Raw genomic sequence first — 25,084 nt, 5'->3', positions numbered from 1 at the left:
ACCTTGTCAGAACGCAGCCAGTCAATCATGCTGCCGGCCACACCTTCAGACTCGAGACCCGGGACCCTTCGCCATTTCCCCTCGTCGCCTTCACTCTCACTCTTTTCCCCCACCACTGCTCCGGCTGGCGGCATGCAACTACCCCCCCTGGCCAGTCAAGGCCATAGGGGGCGCTTTATAAGACCGATGCAGTTGCCAACTCTCGCGGCGACCTCCGACAGCGATTCAATGAGACTGTCTTTGCGCTTGGATGAGCTACAAGAAGAAGATATTGAAGAGCCCTTGTCGCATGAGGCGAAGAAGTCACCTGCATATCCTTGTGGCCCCGTGTGCGTTTACGACCCTCATGTATATCTTTACTTGGAGCCCAATGAAGTGGAGGCCTCTCAGTTTGATGTGGTCCTGAATGTGGCCCGAGAAGTGAATAATCCGTTTCTCCTCAGGAAAGAAAGGAGGGCATCTGAAGGCACTTTGGATGTCACGTCTGATGTGAGGGATCTAGACATTCGCGATGCCAGCGCAAACAGTTATGAAAAGAGACCTAAGAACGCGCCTGCAGAGGACGAGGTGGGCAAGGACGATAAATCTTCTTCGACATCTCCCTCGACACCAAAAGCCCAGCCGTCTCAACCCGAGTATATACATGTGCCCTGGGACCATAACACCAATATTGTCGACGACATGCTCAGTCTGGTCAAAGTCATTGACGATCGTGTTGCCCAGGGAAAGCGCGTCTTAGTTCATTGCCAGTGCGGTGTTAGCCGTTCCGCCAGCTTGATCGTGGCTTACGGCCTTTACAAAAACCCAGATTTGACGGTTCAGCAAGCGTATGATGCTGTCAAACAACGAAGTCGGTGGATCGGGCCCAATATGAACCTCATCTATCAACTTTCCGAATTTAGAGGCAAATTGCCTCAGACCAGCCCATCTCAAATTACCGGCCGAGGTTCCAGGCGCCTGGGCGTTCCGGGACGGTCGAACTCTGTATCTCACGGGGCCCCGTCTTCTCGGGCACTTACATCTCGTGAGGCTCCTGAAAGCGCCGGGGCGGAGCCTCAGTCGGCACCATTGCCTGTCGATCGAGATCGCACCCCGGTCGGTTCGAACCGTGTTCCCGTCCCATCTCCTCCGCAAAACTCATCAAGTGGAGACCCCGGGGACGTGAGTCCTGGCCCATCATCCGCGCCATCTGGACTTTCCTTCATCCCAATGATTTCATCCGAACATCGTAAACGATCATCATGGTATGCAGGAAGCGAGAGCAACACCACTGGTGTCAGAAACCCCAGTGCTCCTCTAGCATCAGGTATCAGAGATGCCGCGCCAAAGCCAGAAGGTCGCAGACAATCGCAGGTACACACCCAAACGCAGCCGAAAGCGCAAGATGCAACAGCATATAACGAGTCCTTGGAGCTATCACGCAATTCCCAATTTCGTGCATTAGCCCCCGTCTTCCCTGGATTCTCAGGAAACCCATCGGAATATCAACGGCCATTTCATGAAGCTGTCATCGGAACAAGCGGACTCACGCCAGCTATGAATGGGCCATTCTCCCCCCGTGCGTTCGAGTTTACAAGCAATCCGTTCCAACGAGCCTTCTCCGGCGAAGCATCATACTCTGGTTACGAGGATAGTGGCCTAAAGAGCCCAAGAATGTTTGGAAAAGATCCGAGATCACCCGCGCATAGAGGCGAAGCACCTATAACGAGAAACATATTCGATGTCTTATGAAATTTTTGTTTTTGAAGGGGGGAAATATGGGCGTCAGAACTGGAGGGTTTATATCGCATTGCTGCATAATTCGGGTTTTAGGATTCAATATCTTCTTTTGTCAGGTTATGGGAGGTATAGAGTGGATTGCAGTGTTGAGCTTGACGACGATGGGTAATTGCCGGGGCACTCTGTGCGCAACAATTGTCCCCTTGACTTATTCGAAGCATTCTCATCTGTCTTTGCCGGCATGATTGGAGCTATCGAGAATCCGCCCCATCAGCATATCCATTCATCTAGGATGTCACATTTCTTTTAGTTTTTTGAGGGGACCTGAATACCTTCGCTTTACTCCTTTTTTATTCTTTTTTTTTTTACCCCGCATATATCCTCATCAGAAGCACTTGAGCTTTTCAGGTGCATCATACCATCTTTCCAATTTCCTTTGCCATGTCCTGTTTGCCATTGACGGGCCTGGAGTCTATGCAAGAAATGGCAATACAGGGCCAGGGCTGTGCGCCTGGCGTTAGAATAAACACTCTTTGGATCTTGGGAATTGATATGTGCCATATAATTGATGCCTTACCTCAATGCTCTTTAATGTCCTGGACTTGAGTGCTCCCTTGTCGATCGATAGCGACTCAAAGTACTCCATCGATACGGCTATGGCTCTCCCTGGCAAGATGATGATAAGACTACATTTTCGCACAATCAAGATTTGAGAAGATGCTCTTCTCGACAAGAGCGAATGGCCTTTGAGCACTATTTACCGACGACTGTTATTCACACTATATCCAATCTATTATCTTTTGTTAATCCACCATCTAGAATCGAAATAGCCGCCCAAACACCAAATTTAGGTGCATCGTGAGTTTGACTCTCGCGAATCAACCTCGTAGTTCAGGTATCGCCGAGCTTTCGGCTCTATGGATGCAGTGCTCCAGGACCTCCCAAAATTTAGGCACGTCCAGCGTGCGTGGAACAGTTACTCCAGGCTCCCCAGGCGGCAGCTTTCGCGCAATTGTGCGGCCTACCTGACCCCGTTCTTGGTCAGAGTTGCTGTGCAATCCGTCCGTCACGACATCAATGAACCACCTCTCGCCACCGCGGTCATCAAATGCTGGAGCTGCATCCTCCAACAGCACGGCAGCCGGCAATGTAGCGGCCACTGCTAACGGATCGTGCAACGGCGGGCCAGCCGTCAGCCCAAAGACTTCTGCGTACGTGTGGGCGAAATAGGTGAGTAAGTCATAGAGCAGCTGGCGGAGACCTGAAGGTTTAGGTTTGATGGCCGATTCTCCTGCTGCTGCTGCACTCCCTGTTGACGAAGAAGAAGAAGAAGGGCCATGTAGAAGAAGCTGGAGCACCTCTGGGGTCGCTAGGACTTGGTGTGTCAAGTCGAGTGGGATGAGTGTCGTTTTGGCTGCCAAGACCGGATTTGTGAAGATGGATTGTGCGGCTTCTGGGTCACACTGTTTTTATGATAAAGGGTATAATGAGACTTTTGCGAAAGAGTAGGTGAAGATTTTGTGTGGTCGAATAATCAAAAGAGCGGGGGCATTTAAATGAAAAGAAGTGATAGGCACAGGTAGAAGAGCCGCGGGATATTTTGCACTTACGTATATGTTGAACTCAGCCCACCTTGTCCAATTGCCCACTCTGGGTCCTTCGCCTTTGACAACGCCCAGAGGCGCATCGCTGAACCCGTCTCCAATGGCCCCGCCCATGATGCTCAGTCCCTTGATGTGGTCTACCACTTCAGGAAACGCGGCGAATAAAATGGCAACGTTTGTCAATGTGCCTGTCGTTACGACCCAGGCTGAATTGCGCGGTTGCGCGAGAAGTGCATCGCGCATGGCTACTATATAATTCTCATTCTCCCGAGGCGTAACGCCTGGCTTGGGAAGAAGAGTGGTGCCATCCAGGCCCGTTGCTCCTGTTCAGGTGCTTGCTGGTCAGTCTTCAAGCAACGCAAGCTTCATTCAGAGACGAAGTCCTTGAAAATAGGCGGACAACTTTGGGCCCTTCTTGGCTATTTTTGGAAATTTGGATTGTTGCGGCAAACTGTAGAAAGCAAATTCTCTATTCGAAGGATAGGAAGAAGGACACAATGCGATGGAAAAAGAATCACGAACCATGAATGCTTGGTGCATAAGCAGCTCGGCGGCAGAAAGGCTTGCGGGCACCTGGATAAATTGGAATATCCGTCAGGCCTAGAGCGGTCAACACTCTTGAAGCGTTGTGCGTGGTATTCTTCAGCGAAGCATTCCCGTGAACAGTGCTTAGGCCGAGTAGCTTCAGCGCAGGGTGGAAGGCTGAAAGCAGAATTGCCACGACATCCTACATACAAAAGGCAATTGCAAGCTTTATTAGTGACCGTCATATCAAAGAACCAATGTCTGAACTTTTTCATGCCTGAAAAAATTCCATTGACAAAGGAAAAAATAAAGACTCACATCATGGCCTTTTGAAAAGTATCAGTTAGCATTCATTACTGGTAAATTACATGAGACGACGAGAGTATATCGTTAGTGGTTTGAATTTATGCTTAATTGTATGAGGAAGAAGAAAAAATTGTGCAGCTTACCAGGATCACAATCAAGCCAAATAGGAGTAGCGCTGCTGCTTGAGGTGTACGAGGGTCTCATCTTTGCAGTGGGCTGGGTGGATTAACACGAATCAGTTCTTACAGAACGCAGTTAATACATATACTCCCCGACGTTATCAAAACAACAGTAATGAGATAAGTACATGTGGTTAAGTCTATCAAGTGGCCCACTATAATGTGGAGTAAGGCAAAGTCCCTGCTTGATTACAGCTATCGTTATCGAGCTTGGCAGATAAAGCTTGATAGAGGTAATCAGCGGCTACTATCGGCATACGCCGTGAAATTATCAGGATTCGAGAAAGGGTTACGACAAATCTAGAAATTTTTCTTTTGAGCTTCCCTCTAATTCTTGTGATATTGTTGATATAAATACAATGATCGCTGCATATTTTGTTTTATGTTCTTATTCACTTCAATATAATTCCAATCAACATCTTTTTTCGGATGGAAGCGATTCATTCTTTCAATCTTCCTTGGTCATTTCGAAGTCAAAGGAAATGGAAGCTCCAAAGATATCGGGCCATGGCATTAAGCACCTTTTAGAAGTAACAACTGCGAAATTCATTCCTTTGAACGAACAAGTTCTCCTGCTTGCAACGTCTGGCCAGAAGGATTAGTATCTAAAGACAACAACAGCTTCATGTCTTCCATTACATGTGCTGTTATAACGACGGTGGATGTATTCTGCGCCGCATATTGAGTGGCTTAACTAAATTCTATGTACCAAATAGCTAAAAGCTAGAATGAGAAGGGTATTAGACAAGTAAATTGGCAGATTTTACAGATCTATAAAGAGCTATATCCTTCAGTCTCCAAAATAGCAAAATAAAAACCATTGACAACACAAATTCGGCATTTTCACTTTACTGTCAAATCAACGATACTCTACGGCTCTCAGCCTTTCACTTGTGCAATGATAGCTCGTAAAATCTGAGGTGGACGACTCTAGTGCTCAGGAAGCAGGGACCATTCCAGGGGAGTCGTCCTCATTAGTATCTTTATTTTCGGCGAAATCTGGTTTGGAAGCATCAACTGAAGAGCTTGGCATCTCTCGATTAGGTATTGGCTTTGGTGGTGATGAGACTGGCTCCGGATTCATGAGCACTTCGGATTGTCTCCGGAGAAGCTCGTCCAGTTTAGCAGCGGGATTCTAAATCAAAGAAGGTCAATTCCACACAAAAGCATTTGACAACATTCTGAAGAGGCTTACCCATTCTTCTTGCTTCGGAACTCCTTCGGCTGCAGGGAGTTCACCCTCCTCGTTCCTTTCCTCGCCCCAGAAACTTGGTCTTCGGATGGGCGCAGGAGTAACTGGGAGGCTGGGGCGTTCAACCTCGCTCGGAAAATCAGTAAGTCTTAGACTTGCTTTTCGGCGTGCAGGTCCGGCTTCAATGCTGGGCGAAAGTATGGGTTCATCGCCAGCCTTGGTGTCTAGAAGAACTTGTACGCGGCCTTTTCGAGCCTGTTGCATGGAAGTAATATATCTTTCAATCTCAGGGACATCGTCCCATGCGTTGCTTCGGGTGTAATTTTGCCATGCATCAGGCGGTATGATATTAATAGTTGGGGTCGTTGGGCTGGCTGTATCTACATCATTTTCCTCGCCTAGAGGTGGAGTAATGCTAGACTCTTCCGGTTTTGACGGCAGGTCGTCTGCGAAGACTCTGGTAGGTTTTGCCGCAGTATGCTCCCATGGAAATAAGGGCTTAGGTTCGAATTTGGGCGCGGTTTTCGGTACCTCATAGTACATCCCTTTGGGGGGTTCGGGATAGGCGTTTGGTGGGCGGAAAAGCTCACCGTCTGCGGACATGCTGTAAGATTGCTGTGGAAAATTTAACGCCTCAGGCTTAGAATCGGCTGGAGGTGGCGCTCTGTTTCCCCTTGGAATAAGCACAATTCTCGTTAATTGGGGGGCAAAAACTTACCGAGAGGGATCCCATTCGGTCATCGGAGGAGAAAAACGAGACAAGGACGTTTGAGGTTCTTCCTTTGAGGAAGTGACATTCGTAGGGGTGGAAGCAACCGCCGTGGGCGTGCTAGATTGTATTTGCGCTTCTTTATATGGAATGTATATGGGGTGCTGTATCGGAAGGTCTTCTGTTGCAGTCTGCTCTGAGACCGTTGGTAGGTGTCCTGCGTCTGTGTGAGTTGTGGGTTCCGAGGTTCTCGAGCTGGCCTGATCCATCATTAGCTTTGAACATGCCATGCCAGACGATTCCTCAGCAATCTTACAATTGGCTTCATATGGCGGTCATGCACAGCCCACCACCTAGCAAGGAGCTCCTCATAGACACCCGATGACGAGGGTGCATCTCGACCGGAAAGCCAAGGCTTTTCATGGCCAATAAAATGAATCATATTCAAGCTGCTTTGAAAATGCCTGTAGGCAGGCACATATTGATAGTGGCCGCTGGGTGTACAATTGTACCTAAAGCTCAGTCTGTGCCAGTTCGTGAAGTGCATATTGAGAAGCCCTTGATCGGCGCCATCAAAGCTGACTCCTCTTTGCGCAAGAGCGAGCAGAGCATAGAAATCACCAAGATTGGGATTCAACACCATAACGCCGCTATTGAAGCAATCAGGCCAGCCAACATCCGGAACAGCAGCAAAGGATGTGTCAAGTTCAAACAATTCATCAGGCGCTCGCAAGGTGACTACATCCGCATCAATGTAGACGATCTTGCGGAATTGTTGTTGGCGCCAAAGAGCAATTTTGGTGAATGTGGCGTTCAAATCCGGCCGATCCATCAGATATAGGTTTGCAGGAGATTTATTCACGATTCGTTCCACGGGGATGATATAGTCGTACAGTTTCTGCGAATCAATCTTTAGCTTTCTGTTAACATCACTGACGCAAGGGGCTCAATATACTTGAAGCTCTGCTAATGATGTATAGTGTAGGTTGTCAAGTGTAACTAGAACCGCAAGCTTCTTCCGAGTGCCGGAGTCAAGAAGCGAGTGAGCGAGAACCAAGGCACCTGATCCCCATTAACCATTGTAAACATTCGACGTTTGGCGTGGACGTGATTGTGAAACGAACCTGGCAGATATGAATCGCTCATGAGAAGCTAATATCCTTTGGTGAGCTTGCTATCCGAGCTGCAATGAACCTCAATGGACAAGGCATACCGTGCAATACACATCCTCTCCAGCGCCCTCCATGATTATCTCAGTGGAAGAGCAAGTACGTATGGGAATGGCTGGTCGAATCAGTTCATTAGGCTTGGCTTGTGCCTCTGGCTAAGAAGACGAGCACTTTCGCGCGTTCGTGTCGGAGAAGAAAACAATGGCTTCCTTAGCTCGTAGAATTGAATTGTTAGAAACAATGATAATCCGCTGAAATAGCGAATTGGACTCGAGGGAAACGCTTCACTAAAATATAATTAATGACAAACGAGACGCACGACAAGGAAACAGTGAAGATTTCAGCCTCGATATTACAGAGTGGACCATATTAGGGGACTATGTGGAGGTGGGTGATCAGATGTCGACAGAAAAGAACCGGGGGTGTTAAATTACGAAAGATCTAGTGGGCTTGCGGTCCCAAGAGATATGAACTCATTTGCTAACTCTTGGGAGCAGTGACGATATCCGGAGAGCTACCTGGGCAAACGATTTTACCGTTTGGGTAGGAGCTTGTGAGTAGCGATACCTTCTGGACCGTCTCTACTCGTATATTACTGGGCAAGTTGGCATGACCAAAGGGCCGAGCTCACTTCTTCTGGTGGGGGTTTGGACCGGTTTGTTTTAGACCGATGGGGAGCGAGGCAACATTGAGGACGATGATCTGCCTAGACCAGTGGAGAAACCCCGCTAAAAACCAGGGAAGCGATGGGGTTTCCCCAACGGAGATCAGCGGAACGAAAAAGGCCTGTCACTCGGGGTCGAAGTACCGGTACCGTCCTTTGCTTCACTGTACACAAAAGCGGGACCCTGGTTCTACTGTGCGAGGTAGCATTCGACAAATGGCATCACTGCGTATAACTCTGCAAGCCCTTTTGGCGATGGAATATAAAATTCCATCCTACTAACAAAAGAAGTCCGAGGTGTGAATTCCACTATTTCTGTACCCGTTGCTCAAATCAAGCTGTCATTGCTTGACGACGTACAATGTTTCTCCACTCAAAAAGAATTGAAGTACTGCAATGAAAAATGGCTGTTTGGGGGACGCGCAATCATTCCAGTGTAGCCTTGCTATCTGCGACCGAAATCAACTTTTCTTCTTCTTTCAAATGACAGCCTTTAGAACAAAATATGTCATTGTTACCATTGGAGGCCTGCAGACTTAAAAGCAGCTATTGCTTTTCTTTCATTGCCACGGTTGAGCGGTTCACAAGCCCATTGGGTGACCTACCTTTCTACCGTTATCTTTGCCCCTGTGCCCAAACCATTGACTCTTTGACTGAGCTTCTCTTGCCTCGACGTCCCTGCCCATTGAATGACTTGCTCGAGCAATGCTCCGCCTTTATCCTCAATGGGCACCCAGTGACCGTTCTTTGGGAGAATGATGACCTGGCTTCGGCGGAAAAGATAATCTCCGATGCCATCAAGCGCAATTCGTGGCTCCATTGCAAGATCACGCTCCCCCATTATGATTGTTGCCGGTGCCTTGAGTGATCCCAGAGGCCCCTCTTCGAACAACCCGGCACCACTGCTTGGACGGCGACCATCATCCAGATTGAAAAGGATACCTAATGTCTCGAGTGACTTCTCCCAAGTTCCCCATGCCAAACCTTCTCGATACAATCGAATCTGTTCTGGCCACGGCCCGGAACGCAAACGCGCGGTTACGCTTGGTGGATACCGCTCTCCAACCGGTGTTGCGCTTGCAACCTCCATCTTTGACGGCCCCAGCGATGAAGCCATTAACTCGGCCACCGAAATGCCTTGAAACGAAGGTTTTGCACCCTTTTCAAGCCCTCGCACATAACGAATCCACCAGTAACCGCCTAGTCGTCCAAACAAAGCGGTAAACGGCATTGGTAAATTCAACATAAAGATGTAGCCTGATTTCTTTAATTGGCTAAGCAGAGGCAGCGAGGTGTGTATGACAGTATGAATCACGTGGCGAGACTCCGAAGGCCTTTGAACAGCACTTTTCAGCATTTTGCTGGAAAACTGAATGATTCGCTTTGCATTCGTTGCCAAAATTTGTGGCTTTGAAATAGCTGTTAGTACGTGGCGAACAGTTCAGAATTGGACAAGGTCATGGAGCTTACATGAAAGGAATTGAGAAGAATAAAGTGGTCACAGAGTCGAGAAGCCTCGGCTGCCAGTCTGAATCCGATTGAGCAGCCCCAATCATGTCCAACATATAGGACTCTTCCCCCGCCAGAAGTAACTGAGTCGTCGTCAGGCAGGAATAGAGTTCTCATGCCAGAAAGGAACTCTGTCATAATTTCGAGGACCTCGGTTGCTGTATATTGGTTGAGCCCATCACTACCTCCATATCCCGGCAAGTCAACCGCCACCATCCTATTATTTTCACGAAGAACATCCGAATGAAGAAGCGGCAACCAAATCGCCCAACTATCGGGAAACCCGTGAACAAGAATCACTAGATTAGTATTCTCGGAAAGTTTTGGTGCCGCAGTAACGTAGTGTAGCTTCAGCCCGTTGCGGAGATTGAAGAAGGCATGGGCGAGATCTCCGTGCTGCTTCTCAAGGTCCCAGAGCTTATGCCTTGCTGAAGACAATAAATCAGTTTGGCGCGCTTGAAGAAATTTAAGGATACGTACCAATGGTGAGCTCGTTCTTCTCGCGTTCTGAAGGCCGATAGAAAAATCCGCCATGGACAGCAGCAAGCGTACAGTAATAGCCAAATACAAGGAAGCCGTAAAGTAGATTTACTGTTCGCCAAAGGGTGCCTTTCGTCAGATACATTATGCCCTTAGGTACAGGAAGGCTCGCCCGACGGGAAAGTGTTTTTCTTATTGTTGTCGTTGAGATAAAAGTATGATGGCATGGTTGACGGAAAAAGCACCACGCACATGCACGAGATGAGAAGGGAGACCCTGATTACAGTTTTTTGTCCAGTGTCAAAAAGGCGATAATGAGCAACAACGATAAGGCTGACAGTTGTGGAGGAGCCGGGTCAGGACGAGCAGCCACCCCGCTCGAGCCTAGAGATGTGATGGTCGCCTTTGAAGAAGACAGAAGCCATGTGTGATCCCTTGTCTTTATTGCTCCAACGAGGAAATTACTTTGCACATCATTTGCGGCATGGGACATCAAGCCGCGAACATCTTTCGGATACCTACGTCATTCGCTAATACCCCACAAACCTTGCCAACAACGCCGTATCGCCCTTTACACTCCGCTCGACTACCATGGTTCTAAGCTCATTAAGCTCTCCCGCTAATTATGGCATGTCCCCGCATAACAAGGCTCTGTTGGCAGGTGGACTTCGATACCAGCAGTTGGTGATCCAACGAAACGTCAAGCTCGATTTCAGGAGTATCAAAAAGAACATGAGATCGCACGGATCCTTGGCCAGATCTTTGCCCTTCACATAGTTAATGAAGCGGGTTTTCTGAGAGCCCGCGCAAAATTCTCCATTGTGAAGGCTGAAGGAGGCTGTGATAGTATGTTGTTGGACACCATAAGCCCACAAGCCCAAATATCTGAATCAAACATCTTGCGGAATATTAGGAAAGCCCCTCACTGAACCTTTCACCCAGCTCTGTGTACCCATATGAATAGAAATTCCCAATAGATGAAGGTCTAGCCGCAAGTTCAATTGGTTCGTATGCCGAACGTAACTCTGTTCAGAATTCTCCCTACCAGGAAAGCTCTCATTCCGATACCACACTCTTTGATAAACTAAGCCATACATACACTTACGTACTTCACGAAAGATATTAAATAGGTACGTGCAACGAAGTTGCTGATAGTTTAATTTACAACGCCCTTTCGGATTCGTTCAATGAAGACGCCCATTGCAAAACACCGCCCTTTTAAACCAACGCCTTTGATGATATCGGATACGGACAACGAAAGAGAAGTACGCTTTTCAGTATATGTAGTCAAAAAAAAAAAAAAAAAAAGAGACAATGACCACCGTCGTACCGGATACACGGCTAAAAACAAAATTTCAACAAGGTCATTAAGGTGTAGAGTATCCGACAAGGTGCCGATCGTCGTCGATTAGTCTCCCGTATCTTTCTCTAGGATTAGCATATGAAGAAGTTCTGGCCAGCATCAAAAGAAAATCGACTTACTCTAGAAGTAATCTAAAAAACCAGGCCTCTAAGTCTTCGTTCCGTAAGGTTTTGCTCGCCCAGTCCCTTCCCTGCATGGCTAGCCTTTCTGCTTGGGTTTGTCCCGATGGCTCTTGAGCAAAGTAGCGAACGCTTTCGAGCCACTCGTCGCCAATCAAGCCTAAGGGAATGTAGTGTACCCAAGGTTTGATCCATTGCTCGTGCCATTCTTTGAAGACAGCTAGCTTATAAACGAGACTTCTGCTCATCAAGAAGGCATAGAAACGGCCACTGAAGGCATTGCCATCAATATCGAGGAGATATTTCGAAGCCCAGGCCTCCTGCTGTCCTTCAGGTGGGACTAATTCGAAGAATTCTTTCTGGGCGTCGCAGTCTCCTGGATCACATTGCCCAACGTGAGAAAATTTCACATTGAAAAGATCCTTGTAGTCTTCCCTTTTTATTTCCTTTACACGCCAATCTGGAAAGGATTTCCCGCCTACATTTTCAATTGATTTAGCCTCGTCGATGGCGTTGATGCGCTTAACCAAGTGTTGACGGTGTTGTCGACGCCAACCGCCGTCGCGACTGAAGCCACCTGTGGTCGAGCCTCTCCAGTAGAGTTGATTCTTCTTCTCATTCCAATCAAAGTCTTTGTCCTCTTCATAGGCAACCTTCCCAAACCAGTACCAGGGGCTTGGGTAAAGGATATCCTGGAAGCTGCTGATTTTGCTCTGGGAGAATATCGGAAATAGGTCGTGTATCACATTAAACGCATTCGGACGATCGAAGAAGCCATACATTTCTCGGAACGAAGGTGATGTGCATATGTCGCAGAAAGCGGTTTGGTTGAATACGAATCCCAACTCGCCAAGAGCATAGGAAGTAGCATTGTCCACGGGATGTTCGCCCAACGCCCTTGCGGGGCTCTCCGGAGGACACGAAAGCCTCGAATGTGTCCACGTAGGCTGATGAGCAAATTTGTTGAATCTAGTTATCTTGACCTCTTCGATCCGCTTCCCGTTGTTCATGTCTCTTGGCCGTGGTGAGAAGGAATTCCTCGGGGCTTCGTTGGCAAACGCCATTGGCAAGACCTTGTCCTTGGCGAAAGCGACCATTCTATTGAGATCTTCGTGCGGGACAACCACACGAGGTTCATCATGTATGTTGAATGCAAGGTCCATATCCGGTAGATATTGGACAAAATCTTGAATCATTCCAAGCGTCGCTTGTTGCTGCCATTCTGGCCCCCCCTCAATCTTGATAGCTTGACCGCCCCGAATGAGCAAAGCGATCAAAGAATTGTCAAAACCAAGCGCTTCTCGAGCTCTGGCCCTTATTGTAGACGGATCCAGTGACCAGAATGGTAACAGAAACTCGTGGATATTGTCGTATTCGTCGATGAGCTGGACATCCTTGTTTTTAGCGAATTCGTACCACTTGTCGAAATTCGGCGGAGGCGGTATACGATATCTTCGGCGATACTCGGCAGCAGCCTCCGTAAGTGACCTTGACTGCGTCGATCTGATAGACTGAAATTCCGCCTCGGCTTTGGTGATGAGGTAATCCATTGGGTGAACGTCATTTGAAGGCACAGGGCTGGTTGGCACTTTCTGTTTTGGTGGAGAGACGATCTGGGCCGGAGACAACAACGTGTCTTCAAGAAACGATGCTGCAAGAATTATGAAAGAAAAGAAGGCGAGGACCGAGAATAGTTGCTGCAGTTTCATGGAGCGCATGCGCCCAAAAGCGGCCAGGACGGGAGAGGATCGTTCGTAGAAGAAGAGGTAGGAAGCAATTGCTGAGAGAAGAGCAAACCAAGTCCTCATGGGGGCAGCAGAAGTAACAAGTTTGGCTGACACCGTAGCACCAAGCTCAGCGAATGCAACGGAAGCAGCTCCTTGGGATTGAACCTTTTCAAACATAAGCTGAAGAGCTAAAATAGGTTCAATAGGGAAACCCAGCACTTACCATTAAAAGCATCATTATGCCCCGTACGCAGCCAAAGGCCATCATGGTCAGACCTAGAGTATAAGACACTCGCTGCTGACCAGTTTTCCAATGTTCACCTTGTAAGCCCTCATATTCTTTGCGGAATATCAGAGCATCGGTACGGAAGCTCTCTATACAGACACTGCCGACGGCGGTCGCCAGAGCCATGACCATAGCTACGTCCTTGAGGCAGATTAGAAAGCTATTCTCTGCAACATCAGCAGAGGAATAATAACGAGAGATCGATCCATTCGCGGAGACAAAGCCCCCACCGTCTCCGGCATATTGCTCGTGCCGTGTGCTCAACACATCTTCAAGTGTTATGTACGCTTGAGTATTCAATACAATGGTGCAAAGGCCCAATGCCACAGACTGAGAAGGAACATAGTCCTTGACTAACGTAATGAATGCGGAAAGAGTCAGAATTGCCAGCAGTCTTTTCGAGCCGAAAAATGATTTGTGGTTATCTGATGCCGAATCAAGCGTCGAGGGCGAAGATAGGCTGCTGGCGTCCAGTAAACGAGTCAAATAAACAGCCAGTGGAAGGAATGCCTAACACTTAAATTTCAGCTGATGGCTGATAATATCGATATATGGACAACGCTTACCGATGTCCACCACAATTCATCCTTACTGCCTGATCCTCTTTGGCAGATATGTGCCAGCGCCAACAAGCCTCCAGCAGCCCAACAATGTCTCCTCCGGGATAAGTTGCCGCTACCAGCACCTCCATAACTCCTGACAAAGCTGAATATCCACAATATCGCCCATGAAACAGCACTTATCAATAACGAGTGAGCCGGCGGCGTTCCGAGAGTGGTAATCGCATTAGATGAAAAGAGAGCTATCGCAACAAGCGTGGGCGACAACAACGGACCATTGCGATTGAGCGCGGAAGGGAGAAGCATTGGTCGTTTCCGGTTTTTCAAAAAGAATGTTGAAGCATCTCCCAGTCTCAAGTACCCAGTTCTATGATAAAGGAGCAACAAAATGGCGTATCATCCGATCAAGAAAGTCCAGGAAAGCAGAATTATTCGTAAGATGCTGTAGAGCCTTTCCAACTGTATACAAAGTGGTCACGACGGGAGTTGCCGGATATAGGAGACGAAACTAAAACAAAAGTCCAGGGGAAAGCACGTCCGCACCGCACCCGGAGAGGTAAAGCAGAGGTAGCGAGTACCTTGAATCAGGTACATGTAGTATCTGTTCAATCAATATAGTAGGTGCCTACCTTAGGTAACTACCATTGCTTTAGTAAAGATACCAAGCGCTGCTTCGTCAACTCCGAGAGCCGGACAATGAGCCTAAGCTCACCGCCAGCTGTCGGGGGTTCAGTGATATGGGGAAACACTTGTAATACTATGATAGCGAATAGTATTATTTTATGTCTTCAATACCATATTATATAATTTACTTTAGATTTATTTACAAGCAATCTAGCAAAAGCTTTGTTATATGAATAATATAGAGTAACGTTTGATTACCAGGGTACTTGATTCGTGAGAAGAAACAAGATGATAAAGTATAGACCAAGATATCTAGTTTGATCTAGTATTTTAATCAATTACTAGAGTTAGATCGTATCCTAAGTCAGTGAAGACAACTTTGAGAGACTTGTCAAATGATTATACTAAATTGATTAAACATATTATAACTGGTACTTTTTATAGCAAGAGGTTTATTCTTTCCATTGAAATTATCTTTACGGTCCATTCTATTCATTTAGGTTTAGTGTCCTAGTATTATGATAATATTACCTATCTATTTGTTCATTACTCAAGAAATTAGCTAAAATTATATCTTGCAAGATTTAGGTAAAATAACTTAATGCATCTCTACCCACAGTATACAATATTATCTATACAAGACCAAGTTAGAGAAATTTAAACAACCATAAAGTATAATGTATAAAGTATTTCTATATAAACAGAGGATGATAAGAGATGCTCAGTACCATTGTTCCAAGTCTTATTGGCCCAGAATCAACCATTGTTAGGAACTTAGGATGATGAATCAAAATAAAGAGGAATAGTCTGAATTTTCTTCGGGCTTCCTACTGCATCATCCATGTCCATGTACTGCTAGACTAGCATTCTTCTTTGCCGTGGTGATTCGTATTAATTCTCAATCACTACTTTACGTTGCCTTGTGTACGCTCAGAATACTCTGGACTCCTGCTACCATGTAATTTATCTCCATCTAGAAGCCCCCTCTGATCTAACTCTACACTCTGCACCGGCACTTCTATCAAAGTATCCGGACAGAACCTTGCCTGCAACCACCTCACCCCGACCACCGAGCCGCGTCCCACCATTACAGGAGGAAGCAGCACAGCACCAATCAAAACCAATGGAACAACATCCTGCGGGATCGGCGCCGGAGCCCCCGCGTCATCGGGGTGCAGCCAAAGGTTTCGCAGCAGTATCACCCACGTGACCAAACCCGAGCTCGCGTACAGAGCCAGGAGGCTGTAGAGGATCCAGGAGATGACGGATGCGAAACTTGGGCCGTCGGCGGCGGTGCTGGTGGTAGTAGGGCAATAGCGGATGTTCTGGATGCATAGGGCGAGGGTGACGAGGGCGACGAGGAGAGGGAGTAAGAGGAAGGTGCCAAGGACGAAGGATTCGGCTGTCGAGCGTTGTTTGGCGGCGGTCGAAGGGGTCTGCTCGGAGTAGGGAGGTGGTTCATTGCGATCGGTGGATGACGGCGGTGTCGATGCCTCGGACGGCGTAGTACTACTGGGTAGTGGGTATGATTTAATGAGGAAGCGCAGGATGGTGGTCAATACCAGGACGAGGAGCACGGTGAGGGAGATTAGGCCAACTATGACGCCGAATGAGGCGGTGGAGAGGAATAGCGCCCTGGTACATTTCACGGCAGGATCTTGGTGGTCCATGATGATTGCAATAACATCGTCTATTAGATAACCTTGATCGTTCTTGGGGAGGAGCGAAGAGAGAAGTTGGACATCCCAAAGTATGGGTGTCTGGATGATGTGTGATTTTTATTTCTCGACTTGCCTAACAGAATTGCCTTTTCCCTCAGCGTCTTGTTGGTAATGACGGCTTTCACCCAATAAAGCACCTGGCCCTTCAGCTTCAGTGCTCCACTGTCGTATTCGGGCTTACTTTAATTATTCTGTAACAAGGTTGGACATGGTTATCGTATATGAACCGAGGAGCCACCAATCAAGTTGTCTACAGTAACAGGAAATCATATGACGTACAACCAATCCCTGAGCTTGTAGAATAGGAGCTTACAGTATTATATGTATGGGAACTGGTAGTGACCTTTACGAGAAGAATGTAATGATCTTACCTTTTTGTACAAACCCATTGATGAATAGCAATGGTTTTATAAGTTTGGAACCTGGTAAAAGGATTCTGGAAATATCTATTTATTTTTATTTCTTGAGGACAACCAGGTGCCTCCTTGCAAGATAGATGATGGTAAATCTGCATAAAGGACACAGCAATGACCTCAGCAGGAAAGTCAGGTAAACAAACTCCAGAATCCAGATAAACAGAAGATAACAGGGGTTGTTTTGCGTGGCGGCCCAGCCAAATGCTTAGTCATTTCCGATGTATACTGCCTTTCGTCATTGCCAACCACGAGCCTAATTGCACAACTCCGCAACATGCACTCGGAGGCAGCAATGCCATTGTGGCATGCTTTATCACATACTCACCTTCAAAAGCACATTTCATTCGGCTGAAAACAAATAACATCGTGATTGTTGATATTATATCTAGGTTCACTTTGTGACAGGCAATTCGGTCCTTGATCCGTTGCGGCATCAAGGCAATTGAGTTGATTGGTCTCCGCAAGGGGTCTCTCGGTATTTTTGCAATCTCATTTATTTTTTTTTCTTTAATTCAAATCTCTTGACTGGGTATCACGCAGCCTCTCTGTGGCTTTTTCTGCCATGAAGCAAAGTACGCCACGTTCGTCCACTCCTCTTCAACCTCACCCAAAAGCGCCAGCAACACTGGACAACGTTTCCCTTGCCGCGACAGCCCCAAAGTCAAACCTGCCCGTCGCTCAAATATCTGTCGCACGTACTATGACCCGTCAAACCGAGAGAAATAAGACTCCTGTTGACACATCGGATAAAGCAACAGCCATCTTCATTCGTCGTGTCTTATGCAACGATAAAGATAGAGCCACAGCGCGATCGATCCACGAATTATTGCCTCCTCTTACAAGCTCTAATGATGTCGACCTTCAACTTTATGCTATCCTTGCAGTTATCTTAAAGGATTTTGTTTATTCGTGGTACGCGAAAATCACACCTGATCAAAATTTCGTCGATGAGGTCATACAAGTGATCGCCCATTGTACGCGAGCTCTGGAACAGCGCCTGCGGGCAGTGGACCTTGAGTCGGTCTTGCTTGACGAGATTCCTGAGCTTCTGCTAATGCATATTGAGGGTATTTGGGTTTCCATACCAATCGTAAAGTTCACCTGAAGAATTTCTTTTGTTGACATTTATTTGGCGATTTAGCGTACCGCATATCACAGTCCAATTTAATTTCACAAAATCTCGAATCAGACCCGAGAAAAATCTACCATTCAATTCGTGCACATCCCGCATTATCCCCTATCCCGACGGATGGCGTACCGTCGACCATACTCGAACAAGAAGAAAACGAAATCGCATATCGACAACTCCTCGCACAAGCAACACTTGCCATACTCCTACCCACTGAAGACCTTGAAAGCGGCTGCCTCCGTGAACTTGTTGGCGGAGTCCTTGGTGAAACGATCCTTGCTAATGGTGTTGCTGGGAAGGCTTGCGAAGGTTGGCTTTTATGGGAAGTCATTGCCAAAATATTAGAGGATATAACACCGATCTCTCGTTCGCCAGACGTGTTCGCAGGCAAGCATAGCAGTAAAATCGGAAAGCATCAGCATTTGGGGAAGACGAGTCAGCTTGAACGATTTGGACTGCTCACGTTAGAAAATACAGCGTCCCCACAAGTGTCCGAAACTTGGTTGCCAGAAGAATGGCCGATATCGGCCCTTATCTGGAACGCTCTTCATTACGTTTATTTGGCATTTACCGCACTGCGATATTTTATTGGGGCTCTTTGGATTTCGTCATCACTTCCGGCGCGATCACCACCCGCTATCATACAAACCAAGTTTGCGAATGGTGCCGGCGAGGAACAAGGCTTAGAAACTGCGGTCAATGAAGATCAAAGCCAGCCGACCCCAGCTTCCAAGGAGCCCATCCTTAGCATGCGAATCTGGTCTTGCGTGTCCCATCTTCTACAGGTGGACATTCGCATGCCGTGGCTCTCCGGGTTATTTTCCTTACTTCAATGGGCAGCAATGGTTGGGCCGGGAAGATTGGGTAACACAAATGGACGACTTGACAAGTAAGTTTGATTTCTCTTTCAGTGCAGCCTTTTCATTGGACCCTTTTCTCTCCTTGTGCGCCTCATTCCTCGCTTTGTGCCGTTGGCCTCGCATACGATTTTGATCACTTGACCATCCTGCAACGCTTGAGCCAGGATGGGTGGCGTTGTGTCGCACCAACCCACATGTCTCGTTATCGTCATGCATATGCAGGCGGCCGGGCCGAGGAGGGCAAGATTAAGCGTGCTCAATTTCTGTTCGCTATCGACTTCTGAGGGGCTTTTCATCGTTATGTACCTGGCGCTGCTGATTTCGATTGAATCGTTTGGTGATGTCGCATCCTGTTAATCTCCTTTTGTAACATTCTCTGTGCTACTCAGCACATACGCATATGCTACCTTTGCGCAAGCCAAGGTTCGCCTTGTTGCCCGGGACGAAGTTGTGCCACAACCTCCAACCGAGCCGAAACAGCGGCAGAGGAGAATAAAATGTGGAGGGCAAGGAAAGGGCTTAACAGGGTCATATCGTGTATTTTGCATTCAACGAGTATTGCATGAAGGGGGAGAAGTGCTGTTCTTTTCACATTTTTATTCTTTCCGCGTCACCCATTCCGCTTGGTCGCATTTGGTTCTTTTTGATTTTATTATTTGCGGTGTGTTTTGCTCGTTTAGCTACAGTTTTGGTCTAAGCACGTCGTACGGCCGGGGTTTACTACTGGCCCACCCTCGGGCGCACGACCCCTAACGGGTCGACCCATTAAGCGCCCGCGCTCGATCGGCGGGCCTTGGACGCATGGCTTGGGCCAGGCTAGCTCGCTACATCGTATCCCTCTTGCCCCACTCCATCTGCAGGTATGCCTGCATACATCGCCGATCAAGAACAGACCGCCCTTGATGCTTCATGAGATTCCACCCATTTTTGCCCTTGAATGGTTCATTCATGGTTTTATTATATTTTCTGCGTCATTTTTTTTTTTTTTTTATTTCTCTCTTTCCTTCTCTTTCGGTCTTCGCTCTTTCCGAAAACCACTTTCCCCACTCAATTGGCTCTTCTGCTTCAGAATTCGTTTCTTTGGTCATGGAGTTCTTTTCAGTTCCAGTACTTCCCTGTCTCATTCCATTTGCCCCCTCTCCTCCATTTCCTTTCTGAGACAGGACATGACGGGGGCATTCAATCGATATCGAAAACAGATCCCAAACCAGTGACGCTTTCACGGTCCATATCTGGACAGGGATAGCGCCAGAGGGAAATGGAGTGGAGTGCGAACGGCAGAAAATGATCAGTCTAATTTGTCTCGTCTCTTCTGCTCGTTTGCCTTGTTTGAGCTTACTTATTTTGACAGAACTTTGATGTTCATGTCTATGTCTTCCCACACACTTTCCCCATGTTCCTTGTGTTCATGCCCGTGGTACCATTTCAGCCACTTTATCTCCCCCCCTATCTAGTATCAGTTTTCTTCCCCCCCTTCTCCAATGGGCTGTTCTTCATCTCGTCTGTTTGGGCTGGCGCGTGTCCAAAACGTCCCGCGACTAATCATGCTCACATTTTCTTCTTGCTCCAAATTATAGGCTTCTCTCGCACTACATTCATCAGTGGATGCAAGACTCCCTGTCGCTCCCTTCTCTTCTCCACTTGGTCCGCACGTCCCTCTTCCCGCATAACGCGCTCGCGCCTGCGCGGGCCACGCCATCGCCTGCGGAACAGGCCGCCATCAAGTCCCGCTGTGCCGACGCCATCATCACCCTCGTCCCGCCCGTCGTGCTGAAGAACTTTTTGCGCACGGGCGACGGCGACAGCGACGGCAACGACTCCATCCCCACCTCTACCTCCCTCGACCCTGACGCCGCTCATCACGAACGCGCCTCCGGCGCTGGCGATCAACAGGAGGACGCAGATAGCAAACCTTGTAAGCAAACCGTTCGCACCACAAGTCATATTCGCATGCGCCGCGAAATCGAAGAAAATGTTCTAGGCCTTCTCGACGATCCCTATTGCAACAAGCATCTCATTTACAGCATTGTTGAGCTCATCCTGGTCCGACTCATGCCCGAACTAGGCGAGACTGGGGTCAAGGATTTGATGGAGGCACGGCTGGGATAGTCTGATAGTCTCTTCCTTTTTTTCTTGGTCCTTTCTTTTTCGGTTTATTAGGAGATTATACAAGTCAAGAGGATTAAACTGTCATTTGAAGTAGAAGTAGAAATTATCATGAGCTCGTAATGATGAAGAATAGCACCCCCGGGAGATATGGTTTCAACTAAATTGATTTAATTGTGACTTCTACCGGGAATCCTGGGTTCTGATCCCTTACAACGTTGGAAGATGTCGTATATCCCGGATAGACATCGTCATGGGTTAGTGGCCTGATGAGGCAAACGGGGGAGGGGGATGTTTAATTTCATAACGGGCCACACAATCTTTTGGGCAAATCAATGCTTTTCCTTTTTCTTCGCCTCCCCCCTGCCCTGCTGCCCTGTTGCTCTCATAACCCACAACTCTCTCTGTCCCTCTTTTTGAGACTCCCAAGTTTCATGTCCAACCCATGGGAAAATGAGCGGTCAAGTACGTTGTGAACCCGGTAACAAGGACGAGCCGATCGCTTCGCCGCAAAACCCGGGCTCATATTAAATATCTGAAACCCTGCTTGACCCTAGCAAGCAACAGCTTTCCTGTAGAATCCGTTAAGTCCGTGATGAGCGGTTAGTGCGATCCGCGCGGGAGAGAGAAGAAACCCTGGACGAGTGAGCTGGATGCGTACACAGGTACGAGTTTGGTCACGAATATCTAGATTAATGATTGGTTTTCTGAAAAATGGTAGGGAAAAAGGTGCACGTATGGCGCAGATGTTTATGCTTCTCTTGTGCCGGTACGTTGAGTTGCCATTGTAAAATGCGGGCGCGGGCGCTCGCGCGCTATGTATAAACCTGTCGATATCGCTTGCTTGTTGAAGCGGATTGACAGAAATAAAACCAAGTCAATCGATACATGCCATAAAATGCAAAAAGGGCCTTTGAAAAAAAAAAAAAAAAACAAAAAAGGATATAAAAGTTGCAGCCCACAACCCGGAAATCAAGCGAATGAAGACATAGTCCTCTGAAACTCGCATTTATACAAAGAAGGGGCTTGGGTGAAGAGAAGATTGTTCTTATGAGAAAATAGAAATAAAAACAAGGAAAATGATTAGAGCTGGATAATGATACCTAAAGTCCGCGCGAGCGGGTGTCCGTCTTTTTTTGTGGGTTTTCCCAAGATTCTCTCGGAATGCAATGCCCAATCATGAACAATGGAAATGAAAACCATCGAATGCATAGCATATGAAAAAAAAAAAAAAAAAAAAAAAAAATCACCCCTTGCTGGGCGAGCGTGATGCATGCCGGCCATATAGAGATTAAAAAAAAAGAGGAAGAGAGAAAAGTTCATTCCCCAAAAAAGGAGCCGAAAATAACCAAGTCAGAAACCGATTTGGGTCGCCAGAGGCGCTGCCTCACATCAACCAAGGTATAAATGCAAAGACGATGAAAAGAAAGGGCTGCCAAAGGATGTACAAGACCCTAAAAGGTCAATGATATATAAATGAAATGAAGCCCGAGAGAAGAAAGCGATACTGCTGTGATTGCGGCGAGAGAGGTAAAAAAAAAGGGAAAGCAATAACTGTCGTTGATCATCAAAGTCCTCAGGTACCGACACGTATCTGGGATATACGGGCCGCGGTCTTTGTGGTTTCGACCCATTCCCAACCAACCTAACTGGTACGCATGTTGGTGTTGTTAGAGCGAAGCATTGAGGGACTGATCCTTTTTAGATCCGGCCATTTCGTGCTCTGGGATATGATGAAGACCTCCAGGGAGGCCTTTTGAAAGGTCGTGCCCTTGGATCCGCAGTTTCTCCATGAGCTTTCCAATCGTCATGTAGTCCTGAGGGTCTACGAAACCGGACGGTTGATGTTGAAAGTAAGCCATGACCAGTTCGAGCGCACGACGAGCATCATCCTGCGAAGGGGATGTCGGTGAACCATATCCATTGCTCGTGGTAGGAGACGTGCTTTGGGTTGAAGCATGAATGGACAACGGGCTGATGTCATCGTGGCTGGCGTATGTGATCGAGTGAATACTGCCATTTGCTTGGCGATGAGGATCGCCTTGAGACAAAGAAGTTTCCAATGGTGGCATCTTGACGGAATCCTGAGTATATTTCTGAGAACCCTCATTAGTCGTTGAAGACGTCACGAATGTCGGCTCAATCCCAAGCATTGGAAACGTCTGACTACGTGGACGACTGTACAAGTCACCCATAGTTGAAGGAATGCCAACGTGAGGCGACGAAAGTGGACTCGGCCCATCGTTCAAATCCGGTGAGAAGAAAGGCGAGGTTGGACTATGGGGGGCCTGCGAGAATAGTTGAGGACTGCTGTCGCTGAAAATGCTCGGAATTGGAGGAGCATTCGCAGAGCTAATTGGTGCAAAAGGTGGCGAGAAGTCTAGAAAGTCGCTTGGGCTGTCATTTGCTGTGCTGTCTTGGCTCTTGGGGGACCTGATGGGCGATGGCGATGAGAGGCCTCCTGGTGAGACTGGGGAGAGGGCATTAGGCGTCGTTGGCTCCGAATCCGTTTGGATTTGTAGACCACGCGTAGAACCACGCCCGTTGCTGCTTTTCGCTGACTTGGAACCGGCGAGATTGTTCTTTTGCTTGAACTTTTCAAGCCACGTGGAGCTATTTGCTTTCAAGTGGCTCTCTGAGCTCCCCACGGTGGTTGCAAAAAATCGCGCCTTTTCTTTGATCATGCTATCAGTTAACGGTAAACCTTGCTTCTGATAATTTCTCGCCCAATTGGACAGGGCGCGTTCAATGTCGGGAAATTTCCCCTTGGATCTTTTGACAGGCGACCTCGACCCGTCGTCCGGGAAGAGGTACTTCTCCTTCTGCCGCAGAACTTTGGATACGGTGCTATTGGAAAGATTAGCAAGAGGATCATGGGACATAATTAGAGAATGTCCGTCAAGCGGTGGCTTCGATTATATGGCTACTCACCTCCGTTCGACGCCAAACATTGCTACATTTACATCGAGTCAGCGGTAACCTTTCAACGGGGAGGTTTTCAGTGTTCCATGGCATACCTCCAATTTCCGTCTGCTTGACGGTCGGGTTTTCCTCATGGTATTGGCACATTCGGCGGCGGTCATCATCCGTCAGAGTGCGGCGCGGAGAAGACGTTGAATTTCCAGAGTGACCGGTGCCTTTTCCAAGGTGATGTGAAGAGGATCTCGAAGACAAGATTGGCCTGGGCGTCATGGAAGCACTTGGAGGTGATGCACTCTGCTGCATCTGCTGAGCCAGTGTGGCCTGACTGGCCAACATGCTCGGCCATTGAGGCATGATTAACGGACGGGCCGGTGTGTGGGCATTGCTTCCAACAGAGTTGACTCGATTGTGATTGTACGTGGGTTCGATTGGCATATTCTGCGGAGAGATAAACGAGAAACCGCCATACTCGTGCACAGGAGACTGATGTTGCGGGGAGCAATATCCACCCAGGTTTGTCCAATGGTCATGATTATCGCCAAACCCAAGCCCCTGGCTATCGTGATGATGAGGGTTTTCCATTTCTAGGGCAGTCATAGTCATGCCAGGTTAAAGAGATTTCAAGTCGAAATTGACGACGATATATGGTGCCAAGGTCCATCTACATAAGAGAGAGCGTCGTCGATGATTGCGTAAGGAAGCCCAGCGGTTTGGGAGGACGGGTTGGAGAAGTTCGGCCACACACGAGGTTCCCTGAAGGACTGATTTGACTTTAGAAACGGCGAAGTGCATGCATGATAAAGGTGCCTGAGAGGCCAAAGGTCATTCAAGGTGGTGTTACAGAAGCTTATGCAGAAAGCTCAGAACAGAGGCTTTGGGTCGAGCCGCAGGACGGGATAGTGAGGCCGCAGAACAGGGGTAGGCTTAAGCGTCGCTAGGATAGGTAAAGAAACGAAGGCACAGTAGTCCAGAGTACCTTTGGGAAGCAAAAGAGAGTAATAAAGCGGACAGACGTGCAGGACCAGGACCAGGGCATGAAAGGGAAAAAGGGGACTAGGGGAAGCTTGAGGAGGCAGCGTCAGGTTGCAGACAGGTGCGGAGAAGCCTTGCGCCTTTTGAATGCCGACGGGTCTGGTCCGAGGCCGAACGTCCAGACATGTCGCGTACAATTTGGCAGATGAGAACTAAGTTAAGG

General features: G+C 47.9%; 8 protein-coding genes across 8 annotated transcripts; 2 read left to right on the top strand and 6 right to left on the bottom strand.

The window, feature by feature from the left end:
- Positions 1 to 228: 228 nt before the first annotated feature.
- On the top strand, positions 229 to 900 carry L228DRAFT_211560 (DSPc-domain-containing protein; the record flags this gene model as incomplete). Its single annotated transcript, XM_018329900.1, has 2 exons — positions 229 to 477; positions 637 to 900. Coding segments are annotated over 2 exons (513 nt in total), but the record flags the coding sequence as incomplete, so codon positions are not given.
- A 1,697-nt stretch (positions 901 to 2,597) lies between these two features.
- Positions 2,598 to 4,358, bottom strand: L228DRAFT_268691 (Inosine/uridine-preferring nucleoside hydrolase; the record flags this gene model as incomplete). Its single annotated transcript, XM_018335182.1, has 5 exons — positions 2,598 to 3,182; positions 3,330 to 3,646; positions 3,846 to 4,050; positions 4,167 to 4,174; positions 4,298 to 4,358. 5 exons carry the CDS (start codon positions 4,356 to 4,358, stop codon positions 2,598 to 2,600), a joined length of 1,176 nt encoding a protein of 391 aa, XP_018187767.1.
- Positions 4,359 to 5,270: 912 nt separating this feature from the next.
- On the bottom strand, positions 5,271 to 7,480 carry L228DRAFT_268690 (glycosyltransferase family 8 protein; the record flags this gene model as incomplete). Its single annotated transcript, XM_018335181.1, has 7 exons — positions 5,271 to 5,468; positions 5,529 to 6,189; positions 6,244 to 6,494; positions 6,551 to 7,132; positions 7,190 to 7,296; positions 7,359 to 7,386; positions 7,448 to 7,480. The coding sequence occupies 7 exons, from the start codon at positions 7,478 to 7,480 to the stop codon at positions 5,271 to 5,273; spliced, it is 1,860 nt and encodes a 619-aa protein (XP_018187766.1).
- Positions 7,481 to 8,265: 785 nt separating this feature from the next.
- Positions 8,266 to 10,523, bottom strand: L228DRAFT_283378 (putative alpha/beta hydrolase). Its single transcript, XM_018336111.1, has 3 exons — positions 10,057 to 10,523; positions 9,538 to 10,004; positions 8,266 to 9,475 (listed from the first exon to the last, which is right to left on the bottom strand). Exons 1-3 carry the CDS (start codon positions 10,199 to 10,201, stop codon positions 8,669 to 8,671), a joined length of 1,419 nt encoding a protein of 472 aa, XP_018187765.1. The 5' UTR covers positions 10,202 to 10,523; the 3' UTR covers positions 8,266 to 8,668.
- Positions 10,524 to 11,423: 900 nt separating this feature from the next.
- L228DRAFT_253337 (glycosyltransferase family 90 protein) lies at positions 11,424 to 13,088 on the bottom strand (the record flags this gene model as incomplete). The annotated part of the gene is made up of 2 exons (XM_018333739.1): positions 11,424 to 11,478; positions 11,539 to 13,088. The coding sequence occupies 2 exons, from the start codon at positions 13,086 to 13,088 to the stop codon at positions 11,424 to 11,426; spliced, it is 1,605 nt and encodes a 534-aa protein (XP_018187764.1).
- A 2,287-nt stretch (positions 13,089 to 15,375) lies between these two features.
- L228DRAFT_247840 (hypothetical protein) lies at positions 15,376 to 16,605 on the bottom strand. Its single transcript, XM_018332733.1, has one exon. It carries the CDS (start codon positions 16,403 to 16,405, stop codon positions 15,641 to 15,643), a length of 765 nt encoding a protein of 254 aa, XP_018187763.1. The 5' UTR covers positions 16,406 to 16,605; the 3' UTR covers positions 15,376 to 15,640.
- Positions 16,606 to 17,259: 654 nt separating this feature from the next.
- L228DRAFT_148448 (hypothetical protein) lies at positions 17,260 to 21,349 on the top strand. The gene is made up of 6 exons (XM_018329257.1): positions 17,260 to 17,347; positions 17,413 to 17,444; positions 17,625 to 17,939; positions 18,014 to 18,400; positions 18,470 to 18,890; positions 20,439 to 21,349. Exons 2-6 carry the CDS (start codon positions 17,435 to 17,437, stop codon positions 20,968 to 20,970), a joined length of 1,665 nt encoding a protein of 554 aa, XP_018187762.1. The 5' UTR covers positions 17,260 to 17,347; positions 17,413 to 17,434; the 3' UTR covers positions 20,971 to 21,349.
- Positions 21,350 to 22,229: 880 nt separating this feature from the next.
- L228DRAFT_247834 (hypothetical protein) lies at positions 22,230 to 24,032 on the bottom strand. Its single transcript, XM_018332732.1, has one exon. It carries the CDS (start codon positions 23,847 to 23,849, stop codon positions 22,638 to 22,640), a length of 1,212 nt encoding a protein of 403 aa, XP_018187761.1. The 5' UTR covers positions 23,850 to 24,032; the 3' UTR covers positions 22,230 to 22,637.
- Positions 24,033 to 25,084: the final 1,052 nt, after the last annotated feature.

Source organism: Xylona heveae (genome assembly GCF_001619985.1).
Source record: "Xylona heveae TC161 unplaced genomic scaffold L228scaffold_6, whole genome shotgun sequence".
Lineage (NCBI taxonomy): Eukaryota > Fungi > Ascomycota > Xylonomycetes > Xylonales > Xylonaceae > Xylona > Xylona heveae.
This window is presented reverse-complemented; position numbering and strand designations above follow the sequence as displayed.

Excerpts from the sequence above, each read along its gene's own strand:
- L228DRAFT_283378 (XM_018336111.1), bottom strand. The coding sequence starts at position 10,201 with ATGTATCTGACGAAAGGCACCCTTTGGCGAACAGTAAATCTACTTTAC. Across the intron at positions 10,005-10,056 it reads GAAGAACGAGCTCACCATTG|CAAGGCATAAGCTCTGGGAC; the intron begins GTACGTATCCTT and ends TATTGTCTTCAG. Across the intron at positions 9,476-9,537 it reads TTCTTCTCAATTCCTTTCAT|CCACAAATTTTGGCAACGAA; the intron begins GTAAGCTCCATG and ends GCTATTTCAAAG.
- L228DRAFT_247840 (XM_018332733.1), bottom strand. The coding sequence starts at position 16,405 with ATGGACCACCAAGATCCTGCCGTGAAATGTACCAGGGCGCTATTCCTC.
- L228DRAFT_148448 (XM_018329257.1), top strand. Across the intron at positions 17,940-18,013 it reads TCTGCTAATGCATATTGAGG|CGTACCGCATATCACAGTCC; the intron begins GTATTTGGGTTT and ends TTGGCGATTTAG. Across the intron at positions 18,401-18,469 it reads GTTCGCAGGCAAGCATAGCA|AAAATACAGCGTCCCCACAA; the intron begins GTAAAATCGGAA and ends TGCTCACGTTAG.
- L228DRAFT_247834 (XM_018332732.1), bottom strand. The coding sequence starts at position 23,849 with ATGTCCCATGATCCTCTTGCTAATCTTTCCAATAGCACCGTATCCAAA.